The 16,126-nt window shown below is 35.3% G+C and overlaps 1 protein-coding gene across 1 annotated transcript in view; it reads left to right on the forward strand.

The window, feature by feature from the left end:
* MALRD1 (MAM and LDL receptor class A domain containing 1) overlaps window positions 1–16,126 on the forward strand; it is an 892,965-nt gene that overhangs the window by 49,749 nt on the left and 827,090 nt on the right. The window contains 1 exon segment of the mRNA XM_044678926.1: window positions 14,778–14,897. Within this exon segment, the coding sequence (XP_044534861.1) occupies window positions 14,778–14,897 (120 nt within the window).

Genomic DNA, 16,126 nt, shown 5'->3' on the forward strand with positions numbered 1-16,126 from the left:
GTAGGTCTTTCCATGATTTTTTAAAAAAATTAATCTGCTTATTGCTTACAGCACTGTAGTTTTCCATCACATTTATATCCCACAACTTGTTTAGCTTTTCCCTAATTGATGGGCATCCTTTCAGTTTCCAGGCTTTGTCACCACAAAGAGAGCTACTATACATGCTTTAGATCATAGAGTTTTTTCCATTTTCCTGATCACCTTAAGAAATAAACCTAATAGTGGTATTGCTGGGTCAAATGGTATATACATTTTTATAACTCTTTTGACATAATTCCAGATATTTTCCTCCTTTATCTGGGAAACTATCTATAATTCTACACCCCCACCCAATCTACTGCTTTCCTTCTCATTTTAGCTATACTAGTTTTATTTGTACAAAACTTTTTAAATTTAAGGCATTCAAAATTATCCATTTTGCATCTCACAATGCTGTGTCTTGTTTATTCATAAATTCTCCTGCTATCCATATATCTGATAGGTAATATGTTTCCCGTTCTTCTAATTTGCTTATAATATCTCCCTTTATGCCTAGGTAATATATCTATTTTGATCTTATCTTGGTAAATGGTATAAAATATTGGTCTAAATCTGGTTTTCACAAAACTGATTTCAAGTTTTCCAAATAATTTTTACCAAATAATGAACTTTTATCCCCCAAACTTGGATCTTTACTTTTTAAAATGAATTTTGTCTTCATGTAAACATAGGAGGATTTTTATTGCATTCTCAACAAATGTTTGCCTTAACAGAGTTAATAATTCAGGATGAGTAAAGAACAAAAAGGAACCTAGGTGATCAGTTGTGTTAAGTTTTGTAATAACATAGTAAAATCATTCCATTAACACAAAGGGAGGCTGAACATGTGATCAGTTATCTCCTTAGGTACAATTCTGTTTTTCACCTCATTGTCACAGAGTTGTTCCCTTTTTTCCATTTAATCACTCAAGTTTTATCTTCTCTCTCAGTTGCTAAAGTCTACTTTAAACCATCTTCCTCTCTGTCCTTTATAATTTCCTTCTTATCAGCTATGCCTTTCAAAATTGCAAAATATGCAAAACACATTTGCTTCCATGCTAGGTATCACCTGTCTCTTTTTCTTTATCACAACACCATGTTTATATCGCTCCTTTGTGGTTAAGTCTGGAGCTGGCTTTCTGCTTTCTGTGTATCTCTGTCAATAAATGTGCAGGATAATGACTTTGTGAGGTCCCAGAATCCATCTTTTCTTTGATTAGCCCTCTTATCCAAGAGCATAGGATGATATAATACTCACTACAATAAACAGTCAGTTTTGACTTTTTTCCCCACTGATAATTATTATTTGAAGGTGCTAGTGAATAAGTTTGGGTTAAATGAGATCCAGGTTTTTGAAAATTGAACTTGGAGGAATTTCTACATTTACTGGATTGCCCTAGAAAAATGCAGGGAATATTTTACATCTAAATTATAAAATTTACTTTAAAGACAATGTCACAGTCATGTTATGGGCAGCCACAGTAGAGGATAAAAGTATGCTATCAACTAGGAAACATGACTAACAAGACATATTTGGGAAATATGAATACTTTTTAAAAAAATCCTTACCTTCTGTTTTAGAATCAATACTGACTATTGGTTCTGAGACAGAAGAATGGTAAGCGATTGGCATTTGAGATTAAGTGACTTGCCTAGGGCCACACAGCCAGGAAGTGTCTCATGCCAAATTTGAATTCAGGACTCCTGTCTCTCAGTCTGGTATTCTCTCCACTGTGCTACTAGCTGCCCCTGTCAATAGTTTTTGCATTTTTTCATAATAAATTCACATTCTCATAAATATAAATAGAAAGGTGAAAGAGAATTTCATGCTCAACAAAATGATAGAAATTGATGTCTCTTGAATAAAAATAGTATGAAATTTAAAAGAGAAATATTAACTATTTCTTGATTTTGCATTTCTTCCTAGGCATTTTAGTTTGGGTACCTATGAAGTTTTTGCCATTTTTTTCTGAGCAAACATTTGATCAGAATGCAATAAAAATTAATTTATATTTATATGAAGACAAAAATTCGTTGTAAAAGTACAGATTGAAAATGAACAAGATTTTAAAGAGACAGAAACTTGATTGCTACTAGTTGGCCAAGCAGCATTTGAGGAGAGCAGAGCAGAAAGGAGGTCAGGATAATGAGGATGACAATGAGAATGTTTACTTTTTTCCTTTTTGTTTGCCATTGAAAATTAAGCTGTTATGGATACATTTTGCTGGTGGTACCTTTATTTCCTTATGATTACACCCATAAAGTATAATTCTTTGGGAGGAATTGCTGGGTCAAAGGATAGGGATAAGCTTTTTATTACTTATTTTATATAGCTCAATTGCTTTACAATGGGTTTGCACCAATTTAGTTTCTTTAACAATGCAACAGAGTATATGATTCCTTGAAGATCTATCAATGATTAAAGTTCTTTTCAGCTGTTTTCTCAAATTTAACAGACTTTAATTATTATTTATCTGATAATTAGAGTTTTTATTAGTTTTTGAGCTAAAGAGGACTTCCAGATCCATGCTCCTCATTTTCTAAATGAAGGAACTTAATAAGTTCCTTAAAAAGTTTAGTGACTTACTAAGGTCATGCAGGGAGAAAAGCCAGTAAGTAGTTATTTCTATTTGTATATAAGAGTACATGAGGGCATTTGTATTCCTTCTTTTAATGTTGTTTGTATTCTTTGAACATTTCTCCGTTAAGGAATGGTTGTTCATAATTTTTATTAATTCCTTATAATTTGATTCCATGTTTTATCAAATTTGATGCAGATATTTTCTAATCTACTTATCTTCCTTTTATTTGGTAAATAACATTCATCAAACATTATTTAAATTTTCTATATCATAATTTATTCATTTTCTTCAATAATTTCTTCAATTTATTTGATAGATATAAAACTTTTTCCTTTCAATAAATGAAATAAATACATTATTCCCTTTTCCCATTTTAAAAATGATTTTAAAATACTGTATTTCAGTCATTGATGTAATTCTATCATTATATACTATACCATATCGGATATTTTTCTAAATGATTTTCCTTATTATTGTTTTTCTATAATGCTATTCAAATAAATTCCTAACGTTTTAATTGAATAATTAATTATTCTTGTCTCAATGAGTTTTCCCCTTTTTATTGTAAACTTAAAAATAAATTGAGCATTTCCATATATACTATGGAAAAGGAAGGGGTTTTATATTAAACTATGAATCTCTGTTATGGAAGGCTTGTTTTTCTTTTTAAGCATATAATAAATTAAGCATGTAACATTCAAAGTTGTCCTTATCAGTGATTTCTTTATAGCCTTTCTTCTATTCTTTTCTATTTTTTTTTTTTTTTGGTAGAAGGATAAGCAGAAATCCTCTCTCTACCTGCAGTCATCTCTCTACCTGCTTATCCCCTTAGTCCCCAATTTGAAAAAAAAAAGAAAAGAAAAACCAGACTTTCACAACAAACAATGATTTTCAAGCAAAAAGAAAGTCTCACATTAGCCATCTCTCAAAATGTGTATCTCATTTTGCATTTTGAGCTCATTAGCTCCTTTTCATGAATTTGCTAGCCTGCTTCATCAGAAATACTATGGAATGGTGGTTGGTCATTTCATTTGCCAGAATTCCTAAATCTTTCAAAATTGTTTGCATTTATAGGGTTATTATTACTACTTAGATTGTTTTCCTGGTTCTCTTCTTCTTGCTCTGTTTAATTTTATTAATGTTCCCATTTCTATAGACCCTCTACTACCTGTCATTTTCACCAGTCAGATGAAGTTACTCAGGGCACAAGTGACACAACCAGTGCATAAAATAAGGTCCCTGATCCTAAGTTTAGTGATCTTTCCTCTCTTTACCCCCTGTTGCCTCTCTAAAACTCAAATATTAATAGCTAATATCATATCTTTATTTTACTTAAATCTACCTCTGGGTACACATGACATGCCCAGAAGCAAAATGCTTATTATTATAGTCTTCTGAAGAGACTATGTCTAGAGTGATTAGAGTTGAGAATGGAGAAAGAAGATATACTCACTAGTTTCCTTCCTCCTCCAAATCAGAAAGATCATTTTTTTAGGCAAAGTTGAAGATGTTCTAATTAATGACTCGACTATATTTCTTTTTAATTATTTTTTGTTATGCATCAAAACATATATAGAATGGAGATTGGCAGATACATAGTTGTTGCTTAGTCATTCCATTGTGTCCCATCCTTCCTGATCCCAAGGTCCATAGAATTTTCTTGGCCAGGATACTGGAGAGGTTTTGCATTTTCTTCTTCAGTGGATACAATGGATGCATTCATAAGACAGAGGTTAAATGACTTGCCTAAGGTAAGATGTGGCTGAGACCAGATTTGAACTCAGGTTTCCCTGACTTCCTGCACAGCACTCTATCCATGAAACCACTTAGCTACCTTCTAAGCATACAGAGGTTTAATGACTTGCCCAAGGTCATGCAACTAGGAAGTGTCTCATGCTAAATTTGAGCTCAGTTCTTCTTGACTGCAAGCCCCAGTGGTCTAACCGTTGAACCACAGCTGTCTTCTTCTATACAAAATAAGAGAAAAATCAAAGATTTTGCACCCAATTCTAGGTTTCATATATAGTTTGTTTTTCTAATTATGCATATATAATGATCAAATTTCAAGTGTCCTTGTCTGGTCTTCCTTTTAAACTTTCCTTCTGTTATTTTCCCCTTTCCATTAAAAATCAAAAGATTGACTTGATTGTATTTTTGTCGACATCTTCTTAGGTCCATGAAAAATGGAGGCATAAAAACGGCTTCCCTTTGTGTATCGATGCTTTTCCTGAGAATCTTTTATTCCTTGTACAGCTCTTTGCCTTATTTCCCATTGATTATATATCGACACTGATTGATTGACAAATCCTGATCAAGGCCACATAGATGCTCTGAAATAGTGAAACAAAGTTTTAGCCTGTAGAAAAGAAGCCAGGGCACCCGCAGACAGAGTACCTCTTTCCAAGCATTTGAAGGGCTTTCACATTGAAGAAACTTGTTTTGTTCATCCCCAGACGACAAAACCAGAAGCAATGGATAGAAGTTGTAAAGTGAGAAATCTGAGCTGCTTGTAAAGTAAAAATTCCTAACCATTAGAGCTCTCCCCTAAGGAGAATGGATTGCCTTAGGAGCTGGTGGGCTGCCTCTCAGAGAAGAATCTTCAAGCAAAGTCTGGATGGCCACTTGCTGGGTAGGCTGTCTGCAGAAAGGGCATTCTTGTTCGCTTGCAGCTTTGACCAGATGGCATGTGAGGTGACTTCTAGCTCTGGAGAGCCTGTGATATGTTTTAGTTTTAAGCTTCAAAAGAAGCCCTGAAGTTGGCTCATCAGAATGCATTGTTTGGGCACTGCTTTAAAAGGAAGCTTTTGTTTAGTAAACTTAAATCTTTCACTAGCTGGGGGTGGATACACTACAAACTATTTTCCTTAATGTGATTTTTCGTTTGAGTATAAACACATGCAGTAGAGTATTACTTGCAAACATTTTAAGGCATAGGATATTTATTCCTTCAAATGTAGGGATTGGGGATGATTAATTCTTTTATTGTATCATTAATGCAAAGGCAGGTTTCAAGAGCCCCGGAATCTGAGTTCTAATTAAAAAAAATTAAATGTGTTCTACTTGGTTTAGGCTTTTTTTTTTTCCTCATTGAAGATGAACGTGAAAATCTGTTCTTCCCTGAAGTCATGCAATGTGCTATTAGCTGAGTAAAATTAATCAGAGTCGTGCTGTGGCTTTGTAGTAGCGAAAACCTGGTGGTGTCTTCAAAATGAGCTCTACTTGTCTTATTGTCTCCATCCATCTATTTAGCCGTGGAAAGATCGCTTTTCACACTTAAACGTTTGTTAGTAGACGTTAATTAAAAATGCTCTCTTTGGAGATTGAGCACAATCCACTTTTTTAAAACTTCAGATAGAAAAGTTACACTTCAGTTGATAAACACTTATTGAGTCCCTGTTACATACCAGGTACCATTCTTAATGGGGGGATCCAACAAAAGATAAAAGACCTGATCTAAGGGAGCTCGCAGTCTAAGGGGAAGACAACATGCACATACTTATGCATTCTGAAAAGGTATATACAGGATAAATTGGAGATAATCAGAGGGGGTGCCTTTGATTTAAGGAAGATCAGGAAAGGCTCATTGTAGAAGATAAGGTAGGCAGGCCTTGAAGGAAGTCAGGGAAGCTCGGAGGTAGAGACAGGGAGGGAGATAATTTCATGCCTGGGGAAAAGCCAGAGAAAATGCTCAGTCAAGAAATGGGGTGTCTTGTCTGAGGAACAGAAAAGAGGCCAGTGCCACTAGACTGTAGGGTGTGTGGCTGGATGGTATAAGGAATAAGACCATTTGAAAGGTAAAGGAGGGAGAAGACTATGAAGGGTGTATTTATATTTGATTTGGGCAATGGTGGGAACCACTACAGTTCTCTGAGCATGTGGGTTAGGGGTGGGTGATGGGTGATGTGGTAAGTCCTGTGATTTTAGAAGATTACTTTGCCATTTGACTGGAGGATAGAATGAAACTGGGACAGACTTGTGCAGGCATTCTAACCAGCAGCTTTGGTCTCCCTGCCATTTAATGGAAATTAGTAAGTAAATTAGAATGTTGTTCATTATATATCTAAATTTAATAAAATATAGTAATAGAACTACAGACTCTCCCATGAAACAATCAATTAGGGAAATCACATTGTGGAAATGCCTTCCTTTGATGGTGATTGACAACTAGTCAATATTTTCATTTAATAGGGGTTCTTAGCCTTTTCTTATGTCATAGACCCCTTTGGTAGCCTAGTGAAGCCTATGGATCCAGGCTTAGGAATAATTTTTTTAAATCCATGAAATAAAGTATGTAGGATTACCAAAAAGCTAATCATATTGAAATATAGTTACCAAAATATAACAATAAAATATTCATAGACCAGGTTAAGAATCCTTGGCTTAAGAGTGGCTTAGGGATACCGAGAGTTGACAAGTTGGTAACTTGTCTATACTCACCTAGTTACTATATGTTAGAAGTAATACTTGAATCCAGGCATTCCTCATTTGAAGGCCAGACCCCCACCCCAACCCGTCTCTTTCTTTCTGTCTCTTTCTTCTCCTCCCCTCCCCTCCCCTTTTCCTTTCTTCTCCTCCCCCATTCTTTTCATCTCTCCCTCTTTCCCTCTCTCCATTTTTCTCTCTTCCCTTCTCTCCTTTCCTTTCTCTTTCTCCCTTTCTTTCTCCTCTCTTTTCTTCCCTCTCTCCCTCCCCGTCTTATGACATGCTGCCTCTTGTTCCTTTTTAAAGTTAAAAATATTTAGTAATAAATAACAGTATAAGAAATAAGTTTATCAAGTATAATCAATATTTATTGAATTAAATAATAATGATGAATGAGCATCTGAAGATTTAAGCTGTGAAATATTTGGGTATCAATATTTTTTATATTTTTATTTGAAAAGTAAACAGTTTCTCAGGTCTGTTCCAAATAATTTAAATAAGTGCATATCAAGTAATTTCCCAAAATCAGAGCCATGGGGATGAGTAATTAAATCTATCAACAAAAGTTAATTGAGTGGCTACTACCTGGCATGCACTGTGCTAGGATTATCAACAGACAGCTAAATGGAAAAAGAAAACTTTTCAAAGTTGTAGACACAAGTTCAAATTGTGGGAATTTCATGCTTTATTGCCTCTAAGAATGGAAATTTGGCACCCAAACATGCAAGAAATATAAGTCCCCAAATTAAAAGCATAAACCCAAATAAAATATGTATTCTGACAATAGAATATGGAGTTTGCATTTGTAAAGGAATACATGTTTAAATTCTACAGGATTCGGTCTTTTATTCCTCTTTCATCAGGGAAGGCAGCATGAAGTAGTGAATAGAGTGTTGGTCTTGGGGTCTGGAAGACCTTGTTCAGATACTGCCTATGTGATTCTCTTGTGCAAGTCACTTAACTTCTCCGAAACTCAGTTTTCTTATCTGTAAAATTAAAGGCTAGGACTCAGTATTCTCTATGGTCCCTCCCATCTCAAAATCTATGTTCCTGTGTAAAGGGATACAGTTTTCTTTTTCATTTGAAAAAATCCTGACAATTTTACCAATAGATAATTATTTTTTCTATTTCCTTTAGAAAAACAAACATTAATATAATATTCCATTTGTTTTAATCTTCTTTTTACTTATTAATATTTTTGACTAAAATTAGGTAATGGACTTTAATTAGGACAGTGGTTTTTGGGATGGTCTACTAAATGGTTTCTGGTAGTCTTGAAGCTCTGGAAGCAGAGCTAAATTCAGGCTACAAGGTCACGTGATAAGAGGTCATGCAGTCTTCTTTTATGTGTTCAGATCATACTATTAATTAGCATGCTGGTGAATGTTTAACCACCAGCTCTCTGAAAAAAAGTTTGAACCTCATTTAAATTTAACCAGCATTATTCACATTTTTTCCACCACTTTATTGTTTAGTCAATGACCAAAACAATAAATCAAGCCCTGTTTTATGGCATTCTGATTTCCCCATGTGCAAGCTGAAAATTTAAGAATTGACTCTCTTGTGTATACTGATTTGACCTTACTACAGCAGACCTCTGATATGTCACAGAAAAAAGCAATTTCTGAAATCTAGGAATCAGGATTTTTTTTAATCGGTAGAGAAGTATATTCTCTAACTTTACTTTGTAGCAAATATAAAGAGGACTATAAAGCAGTAACTACTAAAACAAGATCAATATCAACCTTGAGGGACAAATAAGACTTTGTTTCAGTTGTGCTTTTATAACAAAAGACAATCACTCATATCGATCTTATATGCCCTAATGATCACACTCTTGTGATCCATGATTAGAATCATCCATGGCTTTGACCAGTTTGTCAGAGCTACTCTTTGTTTTTAGAGGACTGTTTGGTCCCCAATGACAAAGCTTCCTAAAGATGATCTAAATATCATCTAGCAACACCTGGAATCCTGCTAGATGGCGCCACATCTGACTGAGCATAGTATAATGGAAAGGATGCTAGATGGTGAGCCCCCAGAACTTAGGTTCAAATCCTGGCCTTTATTACTTACTATGTTGATGACTATGGGTTTTTCTGGGCATCAAATATTTTATTTCAATCCATAGCTATTATCTTTAGACTATAACATCTTGAGATTATGAATTTTTTTAAAAATTTAATTAGTTTGTTATCTTAAAGTTATCTCCTTCCTTACCATCTCTCCCTGTACTAGAGCAGGTATCATTTGACAAAAATAATTAAAAAAATATAAATCTAACTATTATTTGGATCAGTGAGGTGATAGTGGGTATAGAAACAAGCCTAGAGATGGGAGTATTGGGTTCAAATTTGACCTCAGATACTTCATAACTCTGTCACCCTGAGCAAGTCATTTAACCCCCATTGCCTAACCTTTGAGACTCTTTTGCCTTGGAACAAATACTCGGTACTGATTCTAAGACAGAAGGGAAGCATTAAAAAACAGACATCTTGCTTGTTTCTTTGTATCCGTTCTTTCTCTGAAGGTGGACATATATAAGCTAAAGTTATTCTATTTTTTTCTTTAAACCATACCTTCTGTCTTAGTATCAATTCTAAAACAGAAAAGTGGCAAGGACTAGAAAATTTGGATTAAGTGACTTCCTTAGGGTTATATGGCTAGGAAATGTCTGAGGCCAGATTTGAACCTAGGTCCTCCTGATTCTAGATCTGACATTCTATTCACTGTGCTGCCTCGCTGCACTACAAATTATTCTTCAAACAATATCTCTTTTGTTATGATATTCTCCCAGTTCTTCTCATTTTGCACTTCATAATTTCACACAGGTCTTTCCATGTATGAATTGTTTTCTCCTTTGTATTCATATATTTAGCATTTAGTACCATGCCTGGCACGTATCAGGCTCTTATAAATATTTTTAATTGACTGATCTTGAAAATACTCCCCTTAATAAAGAAATAATTTCTTGGTTGGTATAATTGATGATATAATATAGTAAAAAAATTTGTAAGTAAAATACTATCTCCTAGTTAAAGAGTATTTATTAAATATATAATAAATTTTAGGAGTTAAGAGTGATAGAGAAAGGCAACAACTGAACCTTGTCCCTAAGGAGCTCATTCTAACTAGGGAGACAAAATGCAAATAACTATGAATAAACCAAATTGATACAATATAAATGAAATATAATTTCATAGGAAAAGCTCTAGCTGTGGTGAGAACTTCTTGTAGAAGACAGGAATCCAGCTGAGTTTGAAGGAAGTCAGAGAAGCCAGGAGGAGAACATTCTAGTTGTGAGAAATAAACTTTAAAAAGGCACCGAGAAGAGAGATCAGGAATAGTGAGAAGACTTGCATAACTGGATCATGGCCTATATAGAAGAGAAAAGTTTGAGAAAACTGGGAAAGCAGAATGACCAAGAGGATTTTTGCATTTGATCCTACAGATAATAGGGAGTTATTAGAGTTTATTAAAAAGGGGAGTATGTGACTTGGCCAGACCAATGCCATAGGAAGATCACTCTGGCAGCTGGATTAAAGTGTTGATTTAAGATTAGATCAAGGGGGCAGCTGGGTAGCTCAGTGGAGTGAGAGTCAGGCCTAGAGACAGGAGGTCCTAGGTTCAAACCCGGCCTCAGCCACTTCCCAGCTGTGTGACCCTGGGCAAGTCACTTGACCCCCATTGCCCACCCTTACCACTCTTTCACCTATGAGACAATACACCGAAGTTAAGGGTCTAAAAAAAAAATTAAAAAAAAAAAAAAGATTAGATCAACCAGAAGGCTCTTAGAGTGGATTTGAGATGATGTGATGAGGTGATGGAACTCTCACTGAGGTGGTAGCTATGTAAATAGAGAAAAGGGCATATATGTAAGAGATATTAAATTAAAAATGACAAGACTTGGATAATTAGATATGCAGAGTATATTTATGAGAGGAGTCCAAGACGACACCAAAGTTGTAAGGCTGGGTGACTGGGAGGAGGTACATAGTCTAAATATAATTGGAAAGTTGAGAAGACTAGAAGAATTTGAGTGGAATGAGGAAGGTAATGAATGGAATTTTGGACATTTTGCATTTGAGATATCCAAGAGGCAGTTAGCTATGAGAAATGAGAACTTAGGAGAAAGCCCAAGGTGGATTTATAGATTTGAAATCATCTACATAGATATGCAGCTCTCATGGTTCCTGATGAAAAAAAAAAAAACCAAATGAAATACTATAGAGTGAGAAGAAAAGAGGACTCCACACAGATCTTTGGGAGACAAAAATAGTTAGTGGTTGTGACCTGGATAAAGATCCAGCAAAGGTGATTTAAAAGGAATGATCAGGTTGGTAGGAGGAGAACCTAGAATGAATAGTGGACTAAAAACCTAAAGAATAGATAGTATCCAAAGGAAGAAACCAATCAATACTGTCAAAGGATGCTGAGAAGTTAATATGACCAGAGAAAGGCATAAAAATTGGTAATTAAGAAGTAATAGATAACCTTATTCAAAAGTTGCTTTTGAATGATGAGATTGGAAGGCAGATTTCATGGGGTTTATAATTAAGTGAAAGAAGAGAAAGTGGCAGCAGAAATTATGGAAGGCTCTCTCAAGGAATTTAGCCATAAAAAGAGAAGAGATATGGGAAGACAGCTAGTGGGTATAATCAGATAAAGGGAGTTTTTTTTAAAGGAAGAAGAATATAAAGGTACATTTGTAGGCTACAGAGCCAGTAGACAGAGAGTGATTGGCAATTAGTGAGAGGCTGGTCATGATAGAAGGAGCAAAACACAGGAGAAAATGCCATGGAAATATGATCATGATGATGGCAGTGGTGGCAGTAATAGAATGGGCTCCTAAATGCTCTCGTATCAGGTTATTATAACTTATGGTTTTGAGATTTGGGGCTTGGGCTGACATCATATCTGCTCTTTTAGCCAGGTTCATATTACCTGTCTGTGTAAGATAAGATTCTCAATGTGGCCACGCTCCAGGAACTGCTGCCATAAAATCTTTGAGATGTTGGCATTGCCTCTGGCTGGTCATGGCTCCCAAATGGAGGATTTTTAGAAACTGCAAAGGAATTTTCCACAGCCTTTTCTTGGTGCAAATTGAGAAAGGAACGCAGTCAGAAGTATGGCCAGATGTTCACAGCATTTTGTGATACTGGAATCTCTTTGAGGCTATTCTATATCTTTTTAAGGAGTAAGGAAAGGAAATAGCTTTGTCTTCTTTAGAATGTGAGCTCTTTGCAGAGATTTTATTGATTTATTTATTCATCCTTTCAAGGGAAAGAGCACTCCTAAAATATTATAGGTGCTTAACATTCACACATGAACCTACAGTCTTTGTTTTATGGAAGGAGGTCCCTTCTATTTGTGTGACTATACTGTACCAGCAACTCATCAATGCTAAAGATTCCTTCCTATTTACCTCATGCCAATTAACACAACTTCCATTTTTAATTCCACCCAATTTGTGCTTAACTACTTCACTATTTTTATTTACAGTAATTTCCATCTTTTGACTTGTATGAGCATTGACAAATTAGAGAGATAAAGTGCACTATTCAATTGAACTATGGCCAATGCTTAATTATGTAGCTCTAGGGGACAGCAGATTTGTTGCTATTATATGAAGCTACGGAAATTATGGGTTTAATTGTTTCATGGTAATTGTTATTGTACAATTTTGGGATCATTTATTGCCAACCCTTCCTCAACTGCATATGCTATTTTATTTCTAGTGGATCCTACATTCCAAAGGATTTGCATATCCATAGTCTGCAAATTCCCATTAGGAGAAACCAGATTATGTATGCATTCATAATTCATTTTCATAACCAATTATTTTACTTTTATCACAAACAAATGAACAGATAAATAGATCTTCTCTATTCAGCCATAGATGACTGGAGTTACCCTTAAAATTCTCGGGCTGTATTAGGTTCCATTTATCTTTAGAATACTGTACAGCTAACTTTCATATGATGGGTTCTTGCTTCTATTCCAGAGCTAGTACCTCTCTTCAAACCACCAAGTAATTGAGCCCATAAGTCCCCCACCCCAAAGAGATCCTGGTTAAATAAAGAAATGCATCTACTGGGGCTGCTTTTGTTACTAGCACTATTGCATTTCCTGGTCTCTGAGTTTTGTTAGTGGAAGCTCTGAGAACCTTCCACAACTCATCTTCTTGTTCCAGAGTGACTTAGTAGACCTTAAGTTGCTGGACAGGGTAGAACAGGAACTATAGAGAGGAAATAGACAGATAGAAGTGATAATGAGAAAACATCAAAAAACCACTCAGCATTATGATTTCATGATGCAGTAAAGTTAGATCACAGAGGAAGGAAACAATCTTGGGTACGATGGGACTAAAGAAACCCTGGAGTGCATTGGACCATGGTGATTTCTTTGGTATTGTTGAAAATGCTTTTTCCTTTTCCTGGGGAAAGCTAGTATTAAAAAACATGTTCTTTGTTAGAAAATATTAGGAGATGATCAAGTTGTTAAACTTGTATTAAAGGGAAAAAAAGATACTTTATATGAAGGATGAATGTTGAAATAAGAAGTCACAGCCTCATGGAGAAGAGGAGTAAAATGGTGCCAAGAACGTTAGATTTAGAATCATAAATCCCTTGTTTGCATCCAGAGTCAGTGTGCCTCTCACCATCCTTGTGATGTTTTGCAAGACTTTGAGCCCCTTTTGACATCTATTTTAGCCCCAGGGTCTTCTGTTTGAATCCTAGCTCTGTCATTTATCATCTTTGACTCTGAGAAGTTGCTTAGCCGCTATGGGACTTAGTTTCCTCATCTGTAAATTGTAGATATTGGACTCCATTACCTCTGATATCTCTTGCAGCTCAAGATTGATTATTTTATGGTCTTGTGATCTATAAAATGAGGAAACTGGTCCAAATGAACTCCAAGGCTCTTTCTAGATCTAAATTCTATCGTCTATTAGAGTTAATCTTATTTAAAAATACCTATTCTTGTCTTACAGTTGGTGTTGAATATTGATTCTAAGACAGAAGAGCAGAAAGTTTCAAAAACTCTGAAAAACTAGGCAATTGGGGTTAAGTGATTTGCTTAGAGTCACAAACTAGGAAGTGTCAGAGGTCAGATTTGAACTTAAAACCTCTTGTCTTTAGGCCTGGCTTTCTATCCACTGAGATACCTAGCTACTGCACTTAAGGTTAATTTTAGAAGTTTAATCCAGTAATCATATATCATTAAGGAGAGAAAGCAAAAAAGAAAACTATGAGCATCCTTTCTCTTTGGACAAGTATAGATATTTAGTATAGCCCATTTGTGAAACTGTTCTTAGATACTTATTATAATCAACCTGAGCCAGAGTAAATGTGGATATCAGAGACCAGTGGTCATAGCATTATAGATCCAGCCCTAGAAGCAATTTTAGAGATTATTTAGTCCAGTCCCTTTATTATGTAATTGAAGATGCTAAATAATTTTGCCTAAAGTCTTATAGAAGTTGGGCTAGGGTTTGAATCTGGGTCCTCTGACTCCATTCCAGCACTCCTTTCATTGTTCCATCTGATTTCATTTCCTCACAGTGTAGACTCTGAGAATCTCTATGTTTAATTCCTTTTCTTGACCTGGCTAAGATATTTGCTTAAGGAAATAGACATTAAGCAGTTTTGAGAGACTGGTGATTTGATAACCTTTTTTTTTTCTTAAAGAAAAATAAAAGCTGAGCCTTTGCATATAGTAATCACATTTTACTTTTTGCTAATCTTTTACCAGGTGAAAACTCACCATGTCAAGAAACACTGAATACCTGTGAATGGACACACCAACCAGATGCAAGTCTATGCAACTATGAAAACAGCTTTGACCCTGAATCTGTAAATGAAAAATCCTGTTGTAAGTGTTAAAGTGGGTTGACTGCCCCAGGTCTCTCCTTTGTTGTGAATATTATGTAATCATTACTTTGCTAGGAGGCTGCCGGTTCATGAAGCTCTGCACATACCAATAGGAACGCTTTTTAGTTAATTCCTCTTCTACCTTTAAAATAATGGCAGTATTAAAGATGATATTCAGTTTCTATTTAGATAGTGAAAACTCACTTGGGGCGCTAGAGAGTCAATGCTCTAAAAGGTCAAAGTATCGCTATATTGTTCAGAAAAAAGATCTTACTAAAGAGATTTTGATATAACAAAATTTGACAGTGCACATAGTAGGCATTTGATAATGTTTGATGGATTGGATTCTAAAAATTCAAAGAGTTTTATTAAAATTAAATCTTTTATAATTGCCAAGAGCATCATCAGTGTAGTGAAGAATAGAGGCTGACTGAAATCTCAAGACCTGGGTTCAGTTGCTTTTTTGGATTCATTTTGGCTATGTGATCATGGAAAGTTCATTATTTTTCTTCATGTCCCAGGAAGTTATCTAAAATGGGATCAGAAAATTTATGACATTTAAAATAATTCTATTTCAACATAATCGATTCCTTTATAGTGTTATGTATTTTGCTTTACACATTTAAACGCATTTTTCTGAGAAGGCATCTGTAGGCTTTATGAGATTGCCAACAGGGTTTGTGTTACAGAGATTAAAACCTCTGAGTTGTTTATTTGCATCAGAGAAATTGGAGGAAATTCCTTTATCAAGTTACCTCTCCCCACTGACAAAATACATAGAAATATCTCCATACTCTCACTCCTTGCAGCAAGGTGATATGACTCCATTTAATAGATAGGAAAACTGAGAGTGAGGAGAGGTGGGCTTACCCTGCTCTGCTGTTACAAGATAGACTTATACTCCATTTTTTTTCCTATATACCTTCCTGTCAAGATTAGTATCATGTCAGAGGTAGGCAGCATACTTAACTGGCATGTAGAAGAGAGGAAAACCCAATCTAAATGGCCTCTCCTAGTCTGAGTTGACTGATTTCCTCTTTCCTTCTCCTGTTTCCTCTATGCTTTTACTTCCTGTCATGTCATTCCTTTGGCCATCAAATGGATTGAAACTGGCCTAGAACCTAGGGTAAGCCCCAGTTTGGGAAGCGACTAGTAGGAGGAAGAGCTCCCATTCTCAATTATTTCATGGTTGCACAGATGTTGGGAAAGAGAAAAGTTCTGAAAGACCTC

The sequence above is a fragment of the Gracilinanus agilis genome, chromosome 5 (genome assembly GCF_016433145.1).
Source record: "Gracilinanus agilis isolate LMUSP501 chromosome 5, AgileGrace, whole genome shotgun sequence".
Classification (NCBI taxonomy): domain Eukaryota; kingdom Metazoa; phylum Chordata; class Mammalia; order Didelphimorphia; family Didelphidae; genus Gracilinanus; species Gracilinanus agilis.